Below are 24682 nucleotides of genomic sequence, written 5' to 3'. Positions count from 1 at the left end.
AATGTGTCCTTATGTTTTGAGGGTTTGCTATGACTATCACAGACTAAATTTTAGAGCCCATCATCTGAATTTATAACATTTCTAAGTTCAGTTGAACAAATACTTAATGGGCATTTCCTATATGACATGTATTGTGTTAAGTACAGGGAAGGTATAAAAATAAGACATGAATGACCCGTTTTTAACAAATTTAGAATCTAATGAGGAGAAATCAACTGAGAAGAATAATCATTCATTTTCTTTGCTGTCTCGGCCAGTGGACTATGAACACGCTAAGGGAGATGTGACCAAAATGGAGATTTAAGTGAATTAATATCAGGTTGCAGAAATTTTTCTGAGGGTAAAAGACTAGATCCAGATAGACAAGCATGATTATAGTCCAAGCATGAGAACTCTGACTGAGATCACCTGGCCTAGTTTCTCTTGCATGATTGTAATTTCCACCTCCATGATTTAGTACAGTGAATATGGACACAATCTTATAATTTTTAAGCTAAGTTTTAATTTCAAATCATAATTTTTGTAGACCAGCATATATGTAAATAAAAAATACTCATGATTAAGTTTGATTTTTAATATCCCATAAATGTTGTAAGTAGAGAAAGTTGAGAGTTTTAATTTTCTGGAAGTACATATACTCCTAAATTTTTAAAATTAAACATAGCACTACAGTAACTCCTATGTAAATTTCTGCTTACTTGTAATGAAAATATTAAATAAGATAAATTTGCATTTGCATATAATCAATATTATAAAACAAGAATTATCTAGCATAATTTTTTTGATATATAAATTTATTTATTTTATTTTTGGCTGCATTGGGTCTTCATTGCTGCACACGGGCCTTCTCTGGTTGCAGCGAGTGGGGGCTACTCTTTGTTGCGGTGCACAGGCTTCTCACTGAGTGGCTTCTCTTGTTGCGGAGCATGGGCTCTAGGCTCGCGAGCTTCAGTAGGTGCAGCACGCAGGCTCAGTAGTTGTGGCTCGTGGGCTCTAGAGCGCAGACTCAGTAGTTGTGGCACGCTGGCTTAGTTGCTCCGCAGGCATGTGGGATCTTCCCGGACCAGGGCTCAAACTCGTGTCCCCTGTGTTGGCAGGCAGATTCTTAACCACTGCGCCACCAGGGAAGTCCCTATCTAACATAATTCTAATAGCTCTCGTTTTAATGAAAAAGAAGGCAATTTAATGATAAATAAGGTATTTCTATGTAGATCGCATAATTATAAAAAATCAGAGCTATAATTTGGGTGGAAGACAGAAAAATCTACCAGAGTTCTTGTGAAAATGTAATTCTAGTGGCTCATGTAGCTTGCATCTATTTTCCTGATTATTTGTCTAGTGGTTTTCCTGGTAGTCTAGGAGGGTTTGTGTTAAGCAGTCTGTGACAAGATGTTTGCTTGAGAGAAGACTGGCTGGCATTAGGAATATCGTCTGAAAACTCAGCTTTTGCTTAGTTGGCATGTTCTCTAACCAGCCTATTAACTGGAGTGCTACTCAACTCAAGGAGGTAGTAGGTTTATTATTGTAAATATTTTTAAACTCTTGAGCAAAAGAAGACTAATTAGATTTAATGTGTGGGTTTGCACATATATAAATAATCTGCCTATTTATGCCCAAGAAATGGCTTGATGAAAAGCCATTGTCATCCAGTAAAATATTTTTCTTGTCTAAAATATGTTGAAGGATTTTTAAAATAGGAGAATCAAATTAATACTAAGAATTAATATAAGTATAAATAGTTTTTAGTTCTAAAACTTTATCTCATTTAAAACTCAGAACAGGGGACTTCCCTGGTGGTCTGGTCGTTAAGACTTCGCCTTCCAATGCAGGGGGTGCGGGTTCAATCCCTGGTTGGGGAGCTAAGATCCCACATGCTCGCGGCCAAGAAAACAAAACATAAAACAAGCAATATTGTAACAAATTCAATAAAAGACTTTAAAAATGGTCCACATCAAAAAAATCTTTAAAAAAAAACAAACTCAGAACAATTCTATGAATAAATTTTCCAAAGGAATCTAAGGTTCAGAGAGAGAAACTAGTCTTAAATCATAAAGCTAGAGGAAGTAGCAGAGCCAGAATTAAAATTCAGTCTTCTGGTCTCCAAGTCCAATATGTTCTTGTTTGCTGTATAGTGTGACTTTAAAACATTTTTGAGTGGTAAAAGATACTACCATTTTCTCTAAATGAATCCTCTGAAAGAACTAACCCTAATTCTTTTTTTACTGCCACCAGTTATAAAGACTGATAACTGACATAGTCTTTTTCTCACTTAAGGTAGTTTTATCCTGTAGATGCCTTAGCTGCTAATTAAAATTTCTTTTTCATTGGGTATCTTCTTCATCTCATAAACTCCAAAAAGTGAATTGTCTCCCACAGTGCTGCCTTTATGTCGAGTCAGCAACATGGCTTGTTGTATGCCAGGTTCTTTAGCAGTTAACTAGGAAGGGATTTCAATCTCATGTATGTTAATTGAGCATAAAGGATTGTGTTGAGACAACTGTAAAGATGATTAAAATACTTTTACACCTTAAATATCTCATTCTCTACTAAACTAGTACCCAGAACCTTCTTATTTTCTTGCTGTGCTAAACTTTCTAATACATCATTTTTCTTAGCTGTAAAATTAAACTTGAGAGGGTACTTTTTTTTCTTGAAACACCTTGTTTTCCTCAGATCTATAAAATGAAAGGAAAATATTTAATCTATATAGCAAGATAATATTATATACTTATGAGATATTTTCTATATTGTGTAGAGATAGAGATTGGAAGTGGACTATGTAAAAAAATCTACTTTTATATTGTAATTCTTATACTTTTTTTCCCCATCTTTCCCCTTAGATTTCCTTCATGGATACATTTTCATAGCATTATTATGTGATGTGAGAAGTTTTTTTTTTTTTGAAGTAACATGGATTTTATACTACAGAATCAAGAGATTGGCTTTATAGGAAAAATTGAATTATAAAAAGTGGTACGGGTTTTTATAGATAACCATGACAACATCCCATATGAATGGGCATGTTACTGAGGAATCAGACAACGAAGTAAAAAATGTTGATCTTGCATCACCAGAGGAACATCAGAAGCACCGAGAGATGGCTGTTGACTGCCCTGGAGATTTGGGCACCAGGATGATGCCAGTACGTCGAAGTGCACAGTTGGAACGTATTCGGCAACAACAGGAGGACATGAGGCGTAGGCGAGAGGAAGAAGGGAAAAAACAAGAACTTGACCTTAATTCTTCCATGAGACTTAAGAAACTAGCCCAAATTCCTCCAAAAACTGGAATAGATAACCCTATATTTGATACAGAGGAAGGAATTATCTTAGAAAGTCCTCATTATGCTGTGAAAATATTAGGTAAGTAAAAACAGTAGAATAATAGAAAATGTTTTGCTTTTGTTTCTCTTGCCGTGACATAAATGTGTATAGGACGGAGGAGGGATATAAGAGAATGTAAGTAATAGCAATTTGAACTCAGACCAAGATCAGTTCCTTTCTTGGAAAGGCCATATGACCATTGTTTACTGTTAGCCAGGTAGAGCTAAAGCACATATCCTAAGTGTTCAGTCACTACAACATAATTTTTATATCTAATCTTTGAATTAAAAATTTACGTATGAGGCCTAACTTTTAAAGCCTTGAAATTCACGTTTTATTTCAAACTCAAACTTTTATATCAAAATTCCTGAAAAGTAGTTTTCAGATTTTGAATTTCTGATTTCCTTAAGGTTAGTAAATAGTAATGAAATTAATATATGTAGCTTAACATTGATTTGATTTTCTTTAATTAATGGCTGTTAATGAGAAGAACTGGTGCTATTCCTATGGCATAATCCTATACTATTTCCAAATTTCATTTTGTGAAGAAAACAAAAAAACTAGTGACATGAGATATTAATAGATATAAATAAAAAAGAATTCTGTGATCAAATAAATTTCGAGAACAGTGGGTTAAATAAGTTAAACAGCTTCTTATTACAGTACTTCTTGTAGCCTTTATAATCTAATAGGCATTATGAATCTATAAGAGAAATTGATGTCGAATGTGTGTTTCCAAACTTAAAATATTTCATAATTGAACTTAACTGCCCTCTCTTCCTACACACACACAGGAGAGATTCCTGAACTAGTGTCAGTGGTATACATTAACTTGTGTTCCCTTAAAACCAGGCTAACTGAAAGGAAGTATTTTATTTCTTAGTGGTTTATTATTTATAGATGTGAAAAGAGAGACACTTCACTTTTCTATGGAAGGAGAGGGTTTTCGTCGTTGTTTTGCCATTTATTTAAGTGTCTATTGAATCCTGTACTAGATGCTGTAGCAAACAGCTTTCTGTTTAGTACCCAGAGTAGTCCTGTTAACAGGGCTCTGTAATATCCATTACAGAAAAAGAAATTGAACCTCAGTTAAATCACTTGTGTAAGACTCCATGCAAGTGGTAGGGCCAAGTTTAAATTTGCCTAATCTGAACATGCAGTTGAGGTACTGCAAAGAACAGAGGGTTTGAGTGGAGACTGATATCCAGCCTGCTCTTCACTCACTAGACCAGAGCTTTGGCTACCAAGAGTGGAACACCTTTTTCTGATTTACTCAAAGGTACCATATGTATTCTCTCTCTGTATATAGTATACCATATATATTAAATCTATATAAAGGTGCCATATATACTATATATGGTATATACACCATACATACTAAATCTAGTCTAGAACAGTTTCTACTTTATCACAACATCTGCTGCTTTTCTTTGCTATACATTTACTAAGGATCCACATTTCTTGACAGAAAGCAGTGTGCACACTTCTCTGTGACTTAAGAAATCATAGGTATGGGGGGCTTCCCTGGTGGCGCAGTGGTTGAGAGTCCACCTGCCGATGCAGGGGACACGGGTTCGTGCCCTGGTCCGGGAAGATCCCACATGCTGCGGAGCGGCTGGGCCCATGAGCCATGGCCGCTGAGCCTGCGCGTCTGGAGCCTGTGCTCCGCAACGGGAGGGGCCACAACAGTCAGGGGCCCGCGTACCGCCAAAATAAAAAAAAAAAAAGATAAGAGGATCGGGGCTTCCCTGGTGGCGCAATGGTTGAGAGTCCGCCTGCCGATGCAGGGGAAACGAGTTCGTGCCCTGGTCCGGGAAGATCCCACTTAAAAAAAAAAAAAAAAAAAAAAAGAAATCATAGGTATGTTCAGTCATAGTGAAGTATGCTAAATGCCTTCAGATGAAAGGCATTATAGTGAAAACAGAAAGACTACATATTTTTAAAATACATTTATATGAAGGAATTTTATGCTCTTTTTTCCTAAGAGTTTTGTTAGAGTAAAATTGTTTCATTCCCAATTGCCTCTTATTGGCCTTCATCTCCTACCACTCCATTATTTTATATTAAAATATTCTGTAAATATTCTCTGTGACTTGGAGAAAGCTTACATTGTAACATATCCAACCCAAGCCTGGATTGAGTCTTCTGGGTTTCCGTTTAAATTTCTTTTAAGATTAATGTATTTGTCCATTTGCTTTAATTGTATGAGGCATAAAAGTCCATCTAATAGACAATATTCGTGTAATCTCCATGAGGAAACAAATACAGCTTAAGCCAGATTCACTTAGGGAATTTTTTTTTTTTTTTTTACCTAACCACAGAAAACCGAAGACCATTTCACTTAAATTTTTTGCTTTTTCCTATTTCTTTTTGTATGCTGCTTGGTTAATTTTTCTACAACTATAGATTAAAGTACAGATATATTTTCTTCCAACTTGCAATCCAGTGTGGTTTTAAAAGTTATCTTTGTGCAATCTTTGAACGTAAGGCTGTTTATTATATTTTATTTTAAAGTAATTTGAAATGTAGTACCAGGTATCTGTAAGTCATTTCTTGGTTAGGAGAATATTTCATATTTTGAGAAATAAGTGATAGATTTAATTTTAGTAACATTCAACACAAATGTGTTAAGTGTAGGAAACATGAAAAGTTATAAGGTTGTTATTGTCAGTCAAATCTTCAGTTTTTGGATATACTCAGTTTTAAGTTTTCATTTTAAAATGAAGTATATTAGCTTTGTATCAGACATTTTTTTTCCAGTTTATAATTTGCTAACACATCAGACTACAACAGTACTCCCTTAAAGTTGTATGAGTCTCCCTGCCAGTGTTTTGATTAATATACACATGCCAGGAGACAACTTCTCAGCCTTTTTCACAGCCAGAAACAGCAACCTTGTTTTAAATGAGGGAAGGATGGGGCAACTGATTTATTTCTTTGAGAGGGAGCCTTCAGTTTCCAAATGATACATCATCATTTATCTGTGAGTAGAGGAAATTCTCCTTAAAGAATTGAAAATGTGATTGGAAAGGTTAGATACTTTAATTATCTGGGTGGTGGTTTTTAATGAACATATTTATAAATTCGGCACTGTATAATAATAAAAATGCAGGGATGGAATTAATAGAAAATATTCAGAAAGGATAAACTGAATCTTCTTATTTAAAAGCAGTTAGAATCTTATTGAAAATTAGAAAATAGTGATGTGGAAATTTCAAATGAATAATTAATATTAGTAGTATAAATTATAAGAATTTTGATATATTAGGGAGGCTTTCTGTAAAATTGGCACGAGTTATTCAAACTTGCTTTGCTACAAATACAATATCATTGTCTTGTTCTCTTTCGTAAGTAAAGCAAGCTACCCTGTGAGAAAAATTCTGAGAAAAGAGCAGAATGCAGGTAGGATAAGGTAGAGTAGGATCATCTTCAGATGTCTTTAGATTATAGAATTCACTGTTTGATTGATTTTTATAGTCAAAGATAAGTAATTTTGGGCCAGGATTGTGGACAAGTAAATATAGTAGACAGAATATTTAAAGGGAATAAACTAGGAAACATTGCTGTCTATCATGGATGTCACTGTATGATTATCACACTTTTGAAGAGACCTTAGGAAAGGCATACACACCCACCCATCACACAACCATGGTGAGCTATCTGTTTTGTGGCTAATAAGGAGATTCTTGAAATTTATGATTAGGGGATTTCTGATTTACACCAGATGCTACTAGTGTTAAGAAATAAAAAAGACACACCAAGGGGAAGAAAACTAGGATGAATAAAATATTTTCGTAATATTAATAATACCATGTTTCAGTATTAGTATCTACATATTTTTTGTCAGGTGTCTCTGAATATTCAGACTTTTAAGTCAAGAGTATTCTTCTGTTTGATGTTATAAAATAAAATATTTCTTCCACATTTGTTTCTGATGTTATTTGACTTTTGATTGACCGTGGGAAATGCTGGAATTTTGCTGGATTGTGATAAACTTTTTTTAAGATTGGCTTTTAAAATAAAGTTTATTTAAAGGCAACAAACAAAATTCCAGTGCCAATAAACCTTGAGTTCATACATTTCTGAGAAGTTAATTATTCTTGCTATTAAATTTTTGCTCAACTGCTATAGATATTTCCAAACTTTATTAGCCGTTCTTTGAGAAATTTTTTTTTTCTGGAAATGAAATGATTAGACCCATTGGTATTATGTTTAAAATGTTGGGACATTTGACGATTTTTTGATTTGTTCAGATTGCTAAAATTAGAACTAACCTAAAATAAAGATTAAAAAATTCATTAGAATATGTGTATAGTCATGTAATGTTTGGTTATTAAATATGCATAATGCTACTGAAAAATAATTAACTGCTGTACCATTTAGTCTTTGACACAATGTATCAAAACTTCATTCTACCTATTAAGTATTAATAGGTTTTAACTTTTTCCCCTTGCAAAGACTTGAATCATTTTATGTTCAGAAATGCGTGATATCACTGCATATCGGTACAGGGATGCCTGGAGTCAAATGTAGAGTTTAAATACTTTTTACCTTCACTTGCTATTGACCTTTGACAAGTTACTTAAGTTTCCTGAGCCTCAGTTTCTGTATTTTCTTGAGGACCAAGTGAAAACACATATATAAACATGTTGCACATTGTAAGTTTGACTAAAATTTAACTTTTGTAAGGACCAGAAGCTACCAGAGATCATCTAACCTTTTAGTCCATGAAATTAGTTTGTGGCTCTTAACCAGTAATTTTTTATTTCATTTTTTAAAATGACAGCTTTACTATACCATAAAATTCACTCTTTTAAAGTGTACAATTCATGAGGTTTTAGTACATTCACAAGATTGTGCAGCCATCACCATTATGTAGAGTGTTTCCATTACCTCAGAAAGAAACTCTGGACCCCTAAGCATTCACTCTCTATTCTCTTCTCCCCCTAACTCCTGACCACCCTAATCTACTTTCTGTGTATTTGTTTATTTGGGACATTTCATCTAACTGAATCATACAGTATGTGGCTTTTTGTAACTGGTTTCTTTTCACATAGCATAATGTCTTCAGGGTTCATCTGTGTTGTAGTATGAACCATTACTTCATTCCTTTTTATAGCTGAATAATATTCCACTGTATGGAAATACCATGTTTTGTTTATCCATTCATCTGTTGGTGGAATGTTTGGGTTGTTTCTACCTTTTAGCTATTGTGAATAGTGCTGTTGCAAATATTCACATATAATTTTTGTTTAAACATCTGTTTTCAATTCTTTGGAGTATATACCTAGGAGTGGAATTGCTGGATCAAATAGTAATTGTGTTTTAACTTATTGAGGAACTGCCATATTTTCCCCAGTACCTGCACTATTTTACCTTTTCATCAGCAGCATGAGAGGGTTACAGTTTCTCTACATTCTTGCTTCTATTTGTTATTATACCAATATGTCTTTTTAATTTTAGCCATCCTATCAACCAGTAATTTTTTTTTTTGGCGGTACGCAGGCCTCTCACTGCTGTGGCCTCTCCTGTTGCGGAGCACAGGCTCCGGACGCGCAGGCTCAGCGGCCATGGCTCACGGGCCTAGCTGCTCTGCAGCATGTGGGATCTTCCCGGACCGGGGCACGAACCCGTGTCCCCTGCATCGTCAGGCGGACTCTTAATCACTACGCCACCAGGGAAGCCCAACCAGTAATTTTTTTAAGAACTAGAAAAAAATAGAAGCTATTAAGGTATATTATATTGCATGTAAGTATTTATAAATTTTTATTTCAAATAGGGGTGTATATACTGGGTTGAGAAATTTAAAAATACACATTTTTAATGGATCACTAAGGAAAGTTTGAGAAATAATATCCAAGTCAAACCCACTCATTTTATAGAAAGGCCCAGAGACTTGAGATGGATTTTCCAGTGATATATATTGCAGCTAGTAAGTGATCAAGTCAAAACTAGGACCCAGGTATTCTGCCTTCATATTTGGGTCTTTTTCTTGCTCACCAAACTCATTTCAGTTTTGTCCAGAGAAAAAAAATCATGAAGCTTTTGTACTTGATTGAATAGTAGTCATTTCAATGATATTTTTCCATTGTCTTATATTTAGGGCTAAGGTTTTTGCTCTGCCATCTCTCTCAACTATCTTTGCTTGTATGCTTGTCTAGAATTTCTTTTTAATTTGTAACGCAATTTTTTAATGATTAATTACTGTTCAGGGTGTTTCATGAGCTTCTCGTTATTTTTAATAAATGCAGTTTAACCTAGTCCACTGAAAACCAAAGCTCAGAGATCTGAATTTTATGTCCTTAAATTTAAAAAGAAAAAAAGAAAAAGGAAAGACAGCCCATCCCTACTTAAGCAAAGATTTCCTAAATGAACATTCGAATTTCGAGTCAGTGGATAGATGTACTGGAAACTGGTATAATCTCCTCATACTCAATACTATTAAGTTCCTTATCTGAATAGTCAATTTGACTGTACAGTTTAGGGGAAAAGAAGAAATCTTTAAAAGTGTTCAGGAAAAAGTCATGAAGTTGGTTGAAATATAGAAATTTCTGAGAATAGGTTAAAAGAATTGGTATTATTTAAACAATGAAATGGAAGAATATTAATGCTAGAATAGATATGTAGAAACTGTTTTCATGTGGGTAGTCTCTGTTCTCTCTATAGTCTGTCCTCTCTTTGTTGTCTATCTTCATCATTATTATAAAAGAGGGTACATATTTGACAGGATGGATTTAGCTGCATCTGATTAGATTTTTCAGATTTCCTCTGGAATTGCACAGAATTTCGAAGAACTTAGGTGGTTTTCGTTTAAGTAGCACGTAATCTAATTACTACATCATACAATGGAACATTTCTTATGTGTAGAAAATTTGCTGTTTTGCATAATATGTATTTGTAAAATGCTTTTAAAGATATACCATATAGAAACAAAGTTTTTTAAACCTACAACAAAATACCTTTTGAAATTAAGAATTTTTATATGAACGTGTGTCAGAATGAGAATCCCAGAGTTGATATTGCCAACAATTATTTTTCATTATGACATCATACTTAATATCAAAGAAAAGACCTTTTTGGCAGAATTCCATTCAGAATTTTCCAGTAAAATTTATCCTAATCAGTATTTTAAGACTAATGCGATAGATATTTTTTGCTTTCTCTGTGACCTTAAAACTTTATTGGGCAGAGGCAGCATCATTTTTAATTTCCATTAAATTGATAAACCCTCTGATGAAATTCATGTCTTTATAAATAAGTTTATATAATTTACTGTTTCATATTTCCTTTTACATATTTATTTGTTTCAGCTACATATGGTTTAATCCATATCTTCTTGTCAAGCTATATATTTATATTTAATGAAGTCTTAAAAACTGATTGTCTAATAACTTAATCTGTTCTCTTTCTTCATTAAACATTTGTCATGGAAACATATTTGAACCTGAAGCATAAGAGTACTTGGGGAGCTTTCCTGCCTAAGAATGCTATCTGGAAAATTTCCCAGCTAAATTGGCCATGAAAGCAGATATGGAATTTATCTGGAAACTTCCCATTTAAATCATAAGTTATCAATTTTGCTGAACTACTTAGTTACCCAGGCTAGTGCTACACTATCAAAGATGTTTTTACAATATTTCTCAAAAAGATACATAGCCTCTACATTCACAAGAACTGCAGTTTTGGTTTCTTTTGCTGAACTTTTACAGTGTACTGCCTAGCATACTATTGTGATGTTAGAGTTGAAATAAAATACTCTGAGAAAATATTTGAAGCATAAGACACTTGGTTAAAACAGCAGAAATAAAATGCAACAGTATTATAAAAGTAGCATTTGGAGGGTGTATTATATGTGTGAACATGTACAAACACAGTTAACTAGAGGAAATTCTTCGTACAGGTACATGGTAAAATAGAATGTGTAAGCTCCTCTAAATACTAGTCAGTGTACATTGCATGCTGCTATATTGGGCAGAAAGACACTTCAGGACAGCTTTTCTAAAGCAGATAAATGACATGTCACAATCAAGCCCTAAAATCTAAAAAAGAAACAAAAATTTATCTTTTTTTAAGCCCTTGGTATGGCAGAAAAAGCACTGCCTTAGAAGTTCAAAAAGATTCTTCACCCAGGTGCCATTTTTCTGTATGACTTCATTTTCTCCATCTGTAGAGATTTGCTCTGAACTATGTATGTCTCAGGTTTTGGTGGGTTTTTTTAAATTGGGAAAAGTTTCTCAGATTTTATGAGGATTAAATAAAATAATATATATGTATATATGCCTGTAATACAGATATTGTTCTGTGTCTTTCTATTCAATATTGGCAGTGACTAGTGTGTAATTCAGGCCAAATACATATTTGTAGTTTTTCAACTACAAATAACGGGTTGGTGATATTTCATTGTGAAAGCTGAGCTTAAGTGCAAATGATCTCAATTTAATCTGGCAACATTGATTAATGCAGTAAGTCTGGAGACAACTCCTAAAAAAAGATAATTTCAGTGAAAACACTTTTTACTAATTAAACAACAGAAACGTGAATAGGACTTCATAGAGGTTAGTGAATTTGTAAAGGATGATAATTAACAAGTTTAAATTGGTCTTGATGCCAACCTACAAAATTTGAACCTTAAGCCCAGTTAAAGTTATTTCTGGCGCTTGGCATGGTCCTTAAGTTCTCCTGATAGCCTTTACTTAAGTAGATAGGTACTAAGTCAACAGCCTCTTTGGGACTCAGTTGTATTGTTGTTCTGCTTTCAGCCTTCCTATTTCCTATAGATCTTATCTTGGTCCCTGATCTCCTGAGAGAAAGACATTTCCAGTTTGACCCTGAGATTTTTTTTTCTTTTCTGGATTTTAAACTGTCCCAGATGGTCTTTATGCCTTTAGAATTCCTCAGTATGAACACAATATGAAAAAATTGACCAGATTTACTCTTTATCTGGAACCTGTATTCCTTACCTAACTTCCTATCAACACGAGAAGCCTACTGATTTCTTAGAATTTTTTTTTCTTTTTTTTTTTTGGCTGTGTTGGGTCTTCATTGCTGCACGTGGGCGTTTTCTAGTTGCGGCGAGTGAGGCCCACTCTTCCTTGTGGTGCGCAGGCTTCTCATTGGGTGGCTTCTCTTGATGCGGAGCACGGGCTCTAGGTGCGCAGGCTTCAGTAGTTGTGGCACACGGGCTCAAGTAGTTGTGGCTCGTGGGCTCTAGAGCGCAGGCTCAGTAGTTGTGGCTCAGGGGCTTAGTTGCCCCGCGGCATGTGGGATCTTCCCGGACCAGGACTCGAACCTGTGCCCCCAGCATTGGCAGATGATCGATTCTTAACCACTGCGCCACCTGGGAAACCCCTCTTAGAACTTTAAAGCAATCATCCCTTTTGGATTAACCAGAAAATTTCCTGTTGCCAGGGCTTCCCTGGTGGCGCAGTGGTTAGGAGTCCGCCTGCCGATGCGGGGGACGCGGGTTTGTGCCCCAGTCTGGGAGGATCCCACATGCCGCGGAACGGCTGGGCCTGTGAGCCATGGCCGCTGAGCCTGCGCGTCCGGAGCCTGTGCTCTGCGGCGGGAGAGGCCAAGACAGTGAGAGGCCCGCGTACCGCAAAAAAAAAAAAAAAAAAAAAATTTCTGTTGCCTCTCTGTGCTGCATCTCAGCTGTTAACTGATCTCGTGAAATAAGGCCATTGATCTCCAGTTTTATCTCATTAAGCCGTCCCTAGTTTAGATTACCCTACCTTTTCCTATTTCCTTGCTGGCTTATGACTACAGTATTTTATTTGTGCGTAAAATATTCTAAAAATGAAAATTATATGCTGTGTTTGCTACGGAAGTAAGAGAGGGCAACAAAAGGAAATATTGAATAGTTGCAAAGGAGGAACTAGAATAACTATAAAGCAGACATAAAAATTCAGTACAGCAATCAAGGTTATTTAGTATAGAAGAAAATAGGTGTGAGTGCTTTAGTTATTCCCAAGTATATCATGTCTTAAAATATTACAATAACTGCTGTTAATAAAGCCTGTAAGTCATTGGTTCTTAACCAGAAGGGTACATAGTCAACTTTAAAAAATATATATATATATAAAATTAAAGAAGACACAGGAGATTCTGATTGTGTTTGTGTTTGAGGTAGAACTCAGGATGTAAATATCTTTGTAAATGTCCTTAGTGATTCTCATAAATATCCTTGATTAAAAACCATTGTTCTGATACAGCAAGAAAATTTAGTACATTCTGCTTAAGACTGCAGGGATATTTATATAATCTCTGTAATTCTAGTCATTAAGGAAAAAAATCTAGTAGAAAAATGGTCAAAAGATAAGGAGAAAATCGACAGAAGAAATACAAATGACTGTTAACCTTGTGAAAATACATTAAATGTCACTACTAGACAAAGAAATACGTGTTTTCCTAACCAGATCACCAAAAGTGAAAAATTTGGGCTGTTTGTAGAAACAGGCACTCAAGTTCTTTAGTGGTAGGAGTATGAGTTAGTACAAATCTGTAGGGCAGTTTGGCAATATGTATCAAAGTTTTAAATGTTTTTATTATTTGATAAGTAATTTTATCCTAAGAATTTATTCTAAAGACATTGGAAAATATCAGATTACAAAACAACATTTACAATGTGACCTCTATGGTTAGGATCAGCATTTTTTACAAGTCTGAAAGGCTATATATATATATATATATATATATATATATATATATATATATATATATTATAACAAAATAATACCAGTAGTTATATCTGAGAGGTATGACTACAGATAAATTTTTTTTAAATGTCAGTATTTTAGTGTCTGTGGGTGGCTTTGGTACACAGAGATTATGTAGAAGTTCCTTTGTCACTAAAATTTTAAATCCCCCTGGGCTTGAAGAGACATAGTAGGGAGTTTGTTACCTTCTAGGCTGTCTAAAGTTGCTTATTGATTTCATTCAGCAGTGAGATCCTGAAGCTCCTGATTTTCTCATTGCCCTGACAACCAGGCTGAGCCGCTTTAAAAGATTACTGAAATTTTAAACAGAAGTCTCATTATCCACTCAGAAAGTCTATAGTCTCCTTAAGATTGTAGTCAATTACCTTAACTACTTTGTTGGTTTTGTAATTCTTTTTCCTTTTAAGATATTTAAATGCTTTCCTGTTTTGCTCTAAAGATACTTTAAGGCTATTGAATTCTTTATACTCAGGGAATTCTTTATACACTTAGGTAATTCTGTGGTGACTTCTTCGAATTTGATGAAATCTGACACTCCATATTCTTCCCCCACCCCAACTTTATTGAAGTATAGTTGGCAAAAAAATTTTATATATCTAAAGTGTACAATGTGATATTGTGAAATGTTTACCACAATTAAGTTGATTAACACATCCATCACCTCACATAGTTACCTTTTGTGTGTGTGGTGAGAATGCTTAAGATGTACTCTCAGCAAATTTCAAGTATACAATACAGTATTATTGACTCTAGTCACCATTGCTGTCCATTAGATCCTCAGAACTTATTCACCTTAAAACTGACAGTTTGTACTGTTTGACCAACATCTTTAAATTTCCCCTATCTATATTCTGTCTACTCTTGTAGATAACATTAACTTATGGTTAAATTCTGGCTGTTTCTCAAGTTTTATTTAGTTCTGGATCACAACTTCTTAGGTCATTCAAATAACAGTTTTGACTTTCAATTTTTTTTCCAGTTTTTTGGTGCATTTTAAATTACTAAAGAGCATATATAATTTTTATAAGGAGAGCTAAAGCTGTTTTGATTTCGGGGGGAAAGATAGGGAACTTCAGAATCAACAGAAGAGCTATTCTAACCTATAAAACATTTAACAACTCTTAACTAGTAGGATATAAGATAAATAAGAATCAGTAACTTTTCTACAGGTCCTGTGTGAAGAAAACTAACAGAAAGACTTAAACCAAGAGGTTTTTTGCTTTTTTTTTTTTAATGTGACTGTATAAGACACAGATATACACAGATACTATCTACTGAAAGTTTTTCCCAGAATCATTTACAGTTTTAATTTTAGTCAGCATCTCAATAGGTTTTTCTTTCTGGATGAATAGGAAATAGAGAGTGAGGAGGTATCTTAAAAATGATTCTGTAGCTCATTTGAAGTCAAGACATTTTTGAAAAAGTAATGAGCAAGTATTTGTCATATCAATATGAGCAAAGACTATAATACTATTGTAAGAAGATTGTGGTTCTGATAGACCAGTGGACTAGAAACAGACCCTGATATATGTAAGAATTTGGTGGTATCGTAAATCAGTGGAAAAGGAGGGATTATTCAATAAATGGTGTTAGAATAATTGGTTAACCATTTGGAAGAAAAGAAATGAAGTTAAAATTTCCCCTCAAATCTATAACAAAATTCCAGAGAGATTGAAGTTAACTACAAAATAGAAGCCATTAGAAAATTTAAATGTAGGTAAACATTTAATGACCTAGGGGAAGGAGTTTATAAGCTTGGACAGTGAAAGAAATCACACAGGGAAAGGTGGATCATTCTTAACACATAACAGCCGGAAACTTCTATAATAAAGGTACCACAAATGCAATTAACAGACAGATGGAAAAATTAGAAAACTATTTCCAGCAAATGTGACAGAGTGTATACATGTGCATATATCTACCTCTTGGGGGTCAGAGAAGAGATAAACTGTAGTTCTTAACCATTTGGGGATAACCCTCTTCCAGAAAAATGTATGTGCTGCACGTGCACACTAAAGGGAACGTGCACATGTACACATGCCCCAAATGTTCAGTAAAACTTTAGGAGACTCACATGTTCATAGGAGTTCTATGAACCACGAAAGAAGTGCCTGAGTAAACTTCAACCTCCCTGTTAAAGAAGTGGAAGGTTTTTAAAAATCGTAAATTTGAATATTGGTAAAAATATTGGTAATGGGATATAAATTAGTAAAACCTCCCTAGACAACTCTTTGGCTTTTAAAATGTCAGAATCTTATTTAAAAATTCTGTTTCTTGGAATTATTTTAAGAAACACCAGGATCTCAGACATTTTTACTGTACATAGCAGTGATCATTATGTACAGAAATGCTCATTACTTATACTAGCAAAAAATTGGAAGCACCCTGAATGCTCAACTTAGTGTAATGGTTATTATAAGTTTTAGTTTAAACATATAATAGAACATCATGGAGCCATTATAAGTTTTTTAAAGACTGTTTGGTGATGTGGGAAAACAATGAAAATGCCCTGTTAAATGAAAAAAGGAAATGCAGTACGATTTTTTTTAAGTTGTTTCTAAGTGATAGGACTATTGGTGGTTTAAAATTTTTTATTCATTTATGTATTCTATCCTTCATTTATTTTTATAGTGATATGTATTAGTTCCATAATTAAAACACTCTTGAAAAAAAGTTATTCTGTTGTATAATTTTTAAAGTCTTACTTAAAAATCAGTAAAATGACAGTGATTTGACACTCAAAAATATTTGCAAGTTTTGTTTTTCTTGAAAACTTTAATTGTTATTGGTTCAAGAAATTTTATCTTAAAATACATGTGGAATTAAGACAGAAAATTAATTTTTGGATACCTTTTCCTTCTCCTACTAGAAGTGGAAGACCTGTTTTCTTCACTTAAACATATCCAACATACTTTGGTAGATTCTCAGAGCCAGGAGGATATTTCACTGCTTTTACAACTTGTACAAAATAAAGATTTCCAGAATGCATTTAAGATATACAACGCTGTCACAGTACACATGAACAAGGCCAGTCCTCCATTTCCTCTTATCTCCAATGCACAAGACCTTGCACAAGAGGTATGTATTCTGAACGTCTCATTGACATATACAAAGTAATTGATAGTGATAGTAAGGCAGCGTTCTTGGAAAATACTGGTGTGAATATAAGGTTTGTTAGAATTAATTACTGCTGATCACATGTTAATAATTTATTGTGTTAGGAAAAATTTGCTTATGTGTATTTTATCCTGAAAAAAATATATGCTTAGTTCACAGTCAGGGCTCTGTTTCATGAAGAGAATAGCATTAGGTTTGTATATACAACTCCATATTTGCATAGTAAGAGAAATATTTGTCTAAATTACTAAAGGGGAAAAATTTTAATGTAGTATAGTTTTATTTTAAGCATTATACATTATAAACTGAGATAAATTAATACTGATGAGATTAAATTATATTTGATAATCAGGTATCATAAATATGTAACTTCTAAGATTTGTTACTTGTAGGTATTTTGAAGTTTTTCCTCTATAGATACTGTATAGAAGGTCCAAAATAATTAAATTTTAATGTACAGTGAGAGTTTCTCATGTTAACATGCTGATAGTTAAGTTCTAGTGTCTGCTGCTTGTTGATGTTTAGTGTTTAATGTGTTTTGCAAACATATTTTATTTTATTTATTTTAAAAAGTATTTATTTGGCTGCGCCGGGTCTTAGTTGCAGCACGCGGCATCTTTAGTTGTGGTGTGTCGGATCTTTAGTTGCGGCATGCAGGATCTAGTTCCCTGACTGGGGATCGAACCTGGGCCCCCTGCATTGGGAACACAGAGTCTTAACCACTGGACCACCAGGGAAGTCCCTCTGCAAACATATTTTAAATTGAAGGTTTTAAAAGGATGTAAGTAAGCCATCTCCTATTTTTGGGGGGTGGACATTCTGTCATTATTACAGGATTTTAAGTTATTTTAAAATGAATAATTCTGGAAGCCCATCAGGTAAATCTATTTCACTGAACCCAGACACAAAACAGAAAATGGGCTGAGGGAAGGGTAGGGCTTCCAGAGCTACAGACACGTAAAATAGGTTAGGAGGCACTTTTTGAATTAGCACAGAATGTATTTTCTTCATGTAGATGCTTACAGTGAGCGAAGGTCCTATGTGCAAGAGTGGCAGAGAGAAGTCTCATGTTGCTCAGGATAGGAGTGTGACCTAGGGACCTGTTCCTAGAGGGGAAATTTCCCATCTGCTAGTTAAAAGACCTAGTTAAGACCTATTCTTTGTGCTCATTTTTTATTATTGAAACTAAATATGCAGAATTTTTCATTAATAAATTATCCCTGTAGTTTTACTTATAGTTTAAATGGGTTTCCTGAAAATTCCTTATAGAGATTGAAATAGCTGACAGTACTTTGATCTTATTTATTCACAAATATAGTATAAGTTTTATTGTGTAGGGTTGGGAGGAATACATAATAGATCAGTGTAATCCTTCTCTTCCCATTTAGGAGGAAGGTTTGTCCAGCTAGGTACTGGGGCTTTGTTTCATTAAGAACAGTAGGTAGAAAAGAGAATGATATAAACAAGAGAGATTTAAATTGCTCCATTGGAAGAAAGTGGCACAACAGAAAGGCTGGAAGGAAAGGAAAAAAAAAAGGAGGCAACGTAGCTTTAAAGGTTTTAGGAGTTGAGAGGCAAAGAACTAGAAGTGGCTTAAAGAGTAATGCTTTGAGAGAAAGAAATGGTTAAAAAGGGCTTTAAAAACTCAATTTTCAATATTAGATTTAGCATAGTTAACATGTACATGGTTCACAATTGTAAAAGTATTGATTCTATATCAAGGAGATTTTCTCAAAGTTTGCTTTCACAGCCTTCAGTAATACTTGAGAATTGTATTGCTTTGGTGGTGGTGGGCTAGTAGGTGATTAGTGACATTGGGCTGAGACTGGTCTTAAAATGAGTGCAAAATGACTAACCTAGTTGGGGCAACAACATACGGTTGTGCTACAAAGTGAATGACTTCCCCTGGAGTTGTGCATGCACAACTGTGTGGCAGCCCTGACTTGACAGTGCATAACATGTGAGAAAAGGATGTACTTGGAACTCATCAAAGAAGAGTGTTAAATCTGATAACAAAATTCTGAAGGTTAAATGGACCCATTGCTTTTATTTTACAGCTGGAAAAGCTTAACAGTCACCTTATTCAACCCTTCTGTTTTATGTTTCTGAATTTTGAGGCCAGGTGAGGTTTTGTGACTGGGATGAGACTAACTAGGCTACTCATATGCCCATTGCCTAATTTTTTGCTTTTTAGCATTCATAATTCCAGCTTTTTTCATATACAGTATTTAAAGGAAGAAATTACCTCATGTTTCAGTTAGTATATCATTTTTAAATGGAAATTTAATCCAAGTAAGTAAAAAAAACTCAAGAATTTGATGAAAGAATGTCTTAACACATTAGGAAGTGTTCTTTGTTTTTATAGCTTAAAATATCAGTTAAACATTAAATATCATATAATAGATAATACAGCTTCTGAAAACTTCAGATACTGAGATCCAGATTATATCTTTGACAATCCAGGATACTCATTAATAAATGTAAAACAAGTTTTTTGGTCATTTTTAAAGTGCTTTTATCAAGAAAAGGTTGAGAACCTGGGTTTCGTTAAATGAACTTTTGCTTATCCAGTAAAAATGCAAGCCAACAAACTAGAAAATGGTGTTTGATTTTGAGATATTGAGGTATATACGTGTATAAGTATGTATATAACAAAAACTTGCATCCAAAAGAACTGTCGCAAATTAACAAGAAAGAGACTACTTAGTTTTTTTTTAATGGGCAAAGGACTTGAACAGAGACTTCTCAAAAAGAGGAAACCCCAACAGCCAGTAAGTATGAAAAGTTCAGCATCATTAGCTAATAGAGAAATGCAAATTAAAACAAAATGAGAGACTACCGCATAGACACCAAAATGACTAAAAAAATTTTTGCAAGACTGGCAATGTTAAATCTTAATGAACTTATGGAGGAACTGAAACTCTGATAGTGTTACTGGTGGAGTATAAATTGGTATTGCCACTTTGGAAAATGTTTGGAAATGTCTGCTAAAGCTAAAGTACCTATATCTGTGACCCAACATTTTTATGTCTGGGTATGTACCTGAGAGAGATGAAAACATATCCACACAAAGGCTTAAGCATAAACGTTCATAGCAGCCAGATAATCATTAGAAGCTGGAAGGAGCCCAGATGCACATCAACCAGTGAAAATTGAGTTAGACTCTCACTGTGGAAGAAAAATGAGTTAACAATCACAATCTAATGAGAAGTACTATGGTGGCAGTATGAAAAAGGTACCAAGAGCGTAATGAGATGTGCCTACTTCAGTAGGGGTTGGGGAGAGGCAGACATGGCAGAGGAGGAGATTTGGGAGGAAGGAAGAAACAGAAAATTTAATATGCTAAGTCTTGAAGGACAGTTGGGAATTTACCTGAAAGCCCAAGAAAGAAGGAAAGCCTTTCCACTGGCAAAGGGTTCAAGGATAGTAGTGACTGAGAAAGCATGGCATATTTATTGCACAATGAGTAAGGAGTAGGATATGATTTTCAAGATAGAGTCCAGGTCCTGAAGGCCAAATAAGCCATATTAATAAGTTTAAATTTTCTTACAATGGATCCACATTAGTAAACATTTTAAAATAATTAAGTTACATGAATAGATGAAAGGAGAAAAACATATGGTCAACTTGATGCAGAAAAGACATCTGAAAAAAATTTAATACCTTTTCCTTGATAATGAGAATTCTTAGAAAACCAGGTACATTTTGTTAACTTGATGAAGAACAATATCAGAAACTAATAGGGAGCATCTTACCTAATGATGAAACACCCAACATGTTGCTTTTTTTTTTTTAATTTTTGTCTGCGTTGGGTCTTTGTTGCTGCGCGCGGGCTTTCTCTAGTGGCAGTGAGCAGGGGCTGCTCTTCATTGCGGTGCACGGGCTTCTCATTGCGGTGGCTTCTCTTGTGGAGCACAGGCTCTAGGCGCGTGGGCTTCAGTAGTTGTGGCACGCGGGCTCAGTAGTTGTGGCCTCGGGCTCTAGAGCGCAGGCTCAGTAGTTGTGGTGCATGGGCTTAGTTGCTCCATGGCATGTGGGATCTTCCCAGACCAGGGCTCAAACACGTGTTCCCTGCATTGGCAGGCAGATTTTTAACCACTGTGCCACCAGGGAAGTCCCCAGCATGTTGCTTTTTAAGCCTGGAATAATAAAAGGAATCTACAGACTCTCACCACTAGTATTCAGCATTTTTCTGGAGGTACTAGCTAGTGCAGTAAAACAAGAAAAAGTCATGAAATGTTGTAGGGGAACAGGGAAAATGTGAATAAGTTACTTTGAAAAACTAAAACCTTGATTCATTTGGTAGTCAACATGAGGCCTATTAAAGTATAGATAAAATGTGTATACACACAGATATCCTATTTGAAAATGCAGGTAAAGAGATATTGAGAGAAATAATAAATTATTAACAAGGCTATCTCTGGGTGGTGGATATATAGGTAATTTTCTTATTTAGATGTTGATGTGTTTCTCAAATTTAATACACAAAAGCCACTAAAAGAGTTCAAAGCAAGAAATTTATAAGTGATTGCAGAGCTACCGAAGGATTTTAAACAAGAGTTTGATATAAACAGGCTTCCTGTTTAAAGTATTATTCTGATAACATTGCGGGAGATGTGTGAGATCAAGAATGGAGTCCGGCTTAGAGTATGGAGGCTAGTGTAATTGTCCAGATGTAAGATTTTGAACAGCCATTGAACATGAAGTGAAGAAATATTTCAGTAGGAAATTAGGGCTTCCCTGTGGTGCAGTGGTTAAGAATCTGCCTGCCAATGCAGGAGACACGGGTTTGAGCCCTGGTCTGGGAATATCGCACGTGCCACGGAGCAGCTAAGCCCATGCGCCACAACTACTAAGCCTGCGCTCTGGAGCCCGTGTGCCACAACTGCTGGAGCCCACGCACCTGGAGCCTGTGCTCTGCAACAAGAGAGGCCACCGCAATGAGAAGCCTGCTCACTGCAACGAAGAGTAGCCCCCGCTCACTGCAACTAGAGAAAGCCCGCGTGCAGCAATGAAGACCCAATGCAGTAAAAAATAAACAAATTAATTAATTAATTAAAAAAAATAATTAGTATCAAATTGAAATAGTTATATTGTTATAAAACAGTATGACTAGCATGATCTCATTCTGGTAAAAGTAAGAAGTAAAGGATATACACAAAGATTTTCTCATGGTTTTGAGGTTATGGGTGTATTGTTTTAGATAACCAACTTTATTGAGATATAATTTATGTACACTTAAAATTGGTATGCTTCATTATATAGTTCAATATTTTTGGCACATGTATACGCCTGTGTAATCTACCACCACAGTCAAGTTATAGAAACATCCGTGAATGCATAAAGCTCCCTTAATTTCTTTTGTAGACAGCAACCACTTCCCACTCCCCAGACCCTAGGCAGCCAGTGATCTGTTTTCTGTTTTTACAGATTTGCCTTTTCTGGAAATTTCATATAAATGGAATAAAATAATATATAGTCTTTTATATCTGACTTGCTTTGTTTAGTATAATGTTTTTCAAATTCATCGGTGTGTTGCATGTATTTAGTCGTTTGAGCTTCTTGTTGAGTAGTATTCCATCGTATGCATATCCTACAGTTTGTTTAACCACTTTCCTATTGGTGGATATTTAGGTTATTTCCATTTTATTATTCTAGCAGATGTGTAACAGTATCTTGTTTTAGTTTGCATTTCCATATGTTGAGCATTTTTTCATAAGCTGTTTCCTTCTTTTGGAAAATATTTTGATCTTTTTCCCATTTTAAAAATCATATTGTAAATTTTATTGAGTTGTAAGAGTTCTTAATGTACTCTAGTTACAAGTCCTCCTGTCAGATGTGTATCTCTTGGTGAATATTTTGGTAAAAACAAGTATAAGAATATAGGAGGATATATACCAAATGATTCTCCCTAGGTTTGGGGATTATGGTGAGTTTTATTTCCTTCTTTTGGATTATCTATTTTCTGATTTTTCACATTTAACATATACCATTTCTGTAATTAAAAAAAATTAGTTTAAAATGCTTTGAAGGAAAATAGAGAAAGTATTTTAGCTAGAGAAGAGTACAAGATCAAGAGAGAACTTTTTTTTTTTAAAGATAAGAGATTAGAGCATTTTTATAGCCTAATGGAAAGGAGCCAGTATGAGGTAAGAATAGCCTTTTAATTCCTTAGGCCTTTGTAGAAGTAGCTCATGTTGTATGTTGACACTAAAATAGGCAACAACTAGATTAATAGGGGAAGGAAATAAACACATAACAGGAGTTGAAATTTCTTTAGAAGGGACTATCTCAGAGGTGCTAGGAACTGATTTAAAAGTAAAAATAGGAGGGAATTCCCCTGCAGTCCAGTGGTTAGGACTTGGCACTTTCACTGCCATGGCCCCAAGTTCAATCCCTGGTCGAGGAACTAAGATCCTGCAAGCCGTGCAGTGCAGCCAAAATAAATAAATAAATAAAAAGGTAAAGATAGAAAAAAAGTGTCTATACACAAAATTATTGAGTTGACTTTGTACATTTTGTTCAAAGTGCATTTCTAATCGAAAATTTTCTTTCTCTCTCAGGATTACTTTCTTAGGGACTATAAATTTCATTTTAAATTAACTGGGATATGATATATTTAAAAAAGAAAAGTACCCTATTTTAAAAATCAGCATTTAATTATTGACAGTTTTGGATTACTGCACTCGACCATTAGTAAGACTTTAATCGAATTCTTGCAAAAGATAATAATTGCTATGCCCCCCTGTTTATACATATAGAACTTTACATTTAGAAACATGTTTTTCTAGGTACCAAAACCAGAGGACAGGCTAATTTTGATGCTGTCATTGCTATGATCTACTTGTGGTCAAATTAGTTAATCCCAAAATTATCATCTCTTAGGTTTGATGGGGGAATTACTTTAAAAATTATTTAAAATAACCATAAGAGGTATTAGAGAATTACTAGATTCCTGTTCTAATCATGAGTTACTTTTTTAAAAATTAATTAATTTAATTTTGGCTGCGTTGGGTCTTTGCTGCTGTGCACAGGCTTTCTCTAGATGCAGCAAGAGGGGGCTACTCTTTGTTGCGGTGCGCGGGCTTCTCACTGAGGTGGCTTCTCTTGTTGTGGAGCACGGGCTTTAGGCACGCGAGTTTCAGTAGTTTTAGCACCGGGCTCAGCAGTTGTGGCTCGTGGACTCTAGAGTACAGGCTCAGTAGTTGTGCACAGGCTTAGTTGCTTCGCGGCATGTGGGATCTTCCTAGACCAGGGATTGAACCTGTGTCCCCCACACCGGCAGGCAGATTCTTAACCACTGTGCCACCAGGGAAGTCCCAATCGTGAGTTAGTTTTATTAAAAAATTATACTATATATTAATTTACTTCTATATGTTTTCATTGATGATGATAATTTTGGCTTTGTTAATCTGCATTGCTGCAAAGTGCTCTTTTTGGTACTTGAGTTAGGAAGCACAGAAAGGAATAAAATCAGAGGTATTAATAGTGAAAACATATATAGTATAATCTTTGAGGAAAACTAGT

At 34.8% G+C, this 24682-nt stretch overlaps 1 protein-coding gene across 1 annotated transcript in view; it reads left to right on the top strand.

Moving 5' to 3' along the window:
- Nucleotides 1-2995: 2995 nt before the first annotated feature.
- PALS1 (protein associated with LIN7 1, MAGUK p55 family member) overlaps nt 2996-24682 on the top strand; it is a 62909-nt gene continuing 41222 nt past the window's right edge. The window contains exons 1-2 of the mRNA XM_065871676.1: nt 2996-3362; nt 16908-17116. Of these exons, the coding sequence (XP_065727748.1) occupies nt 2996-3362; nt 16908-17116 (576 nt within the window). The remainder of the gene's footprint in view (nt 3363-16907; nt 17117-24682) is intronic.

The sequence above is a fragment of the Phocoena phocoena genome, chromosome 2 (assembly GCF_963924675.1).
Source record: "Phocoena phocoena chromosome 2, mPhoPho1.1, whole genome shotgun sequence".
Lineage (NCBI taxonomy): Eukaryota > Metazoa > Chordata > Mammalia > Artiodactyla > Phocoenidae > Phocoena > Phocoena phocoena.
The sequence above is the reverse complement of the archived record's forward strand: the minus strand, read 5'-3'. Positions and strand labels throughout refer to the sequence as shown.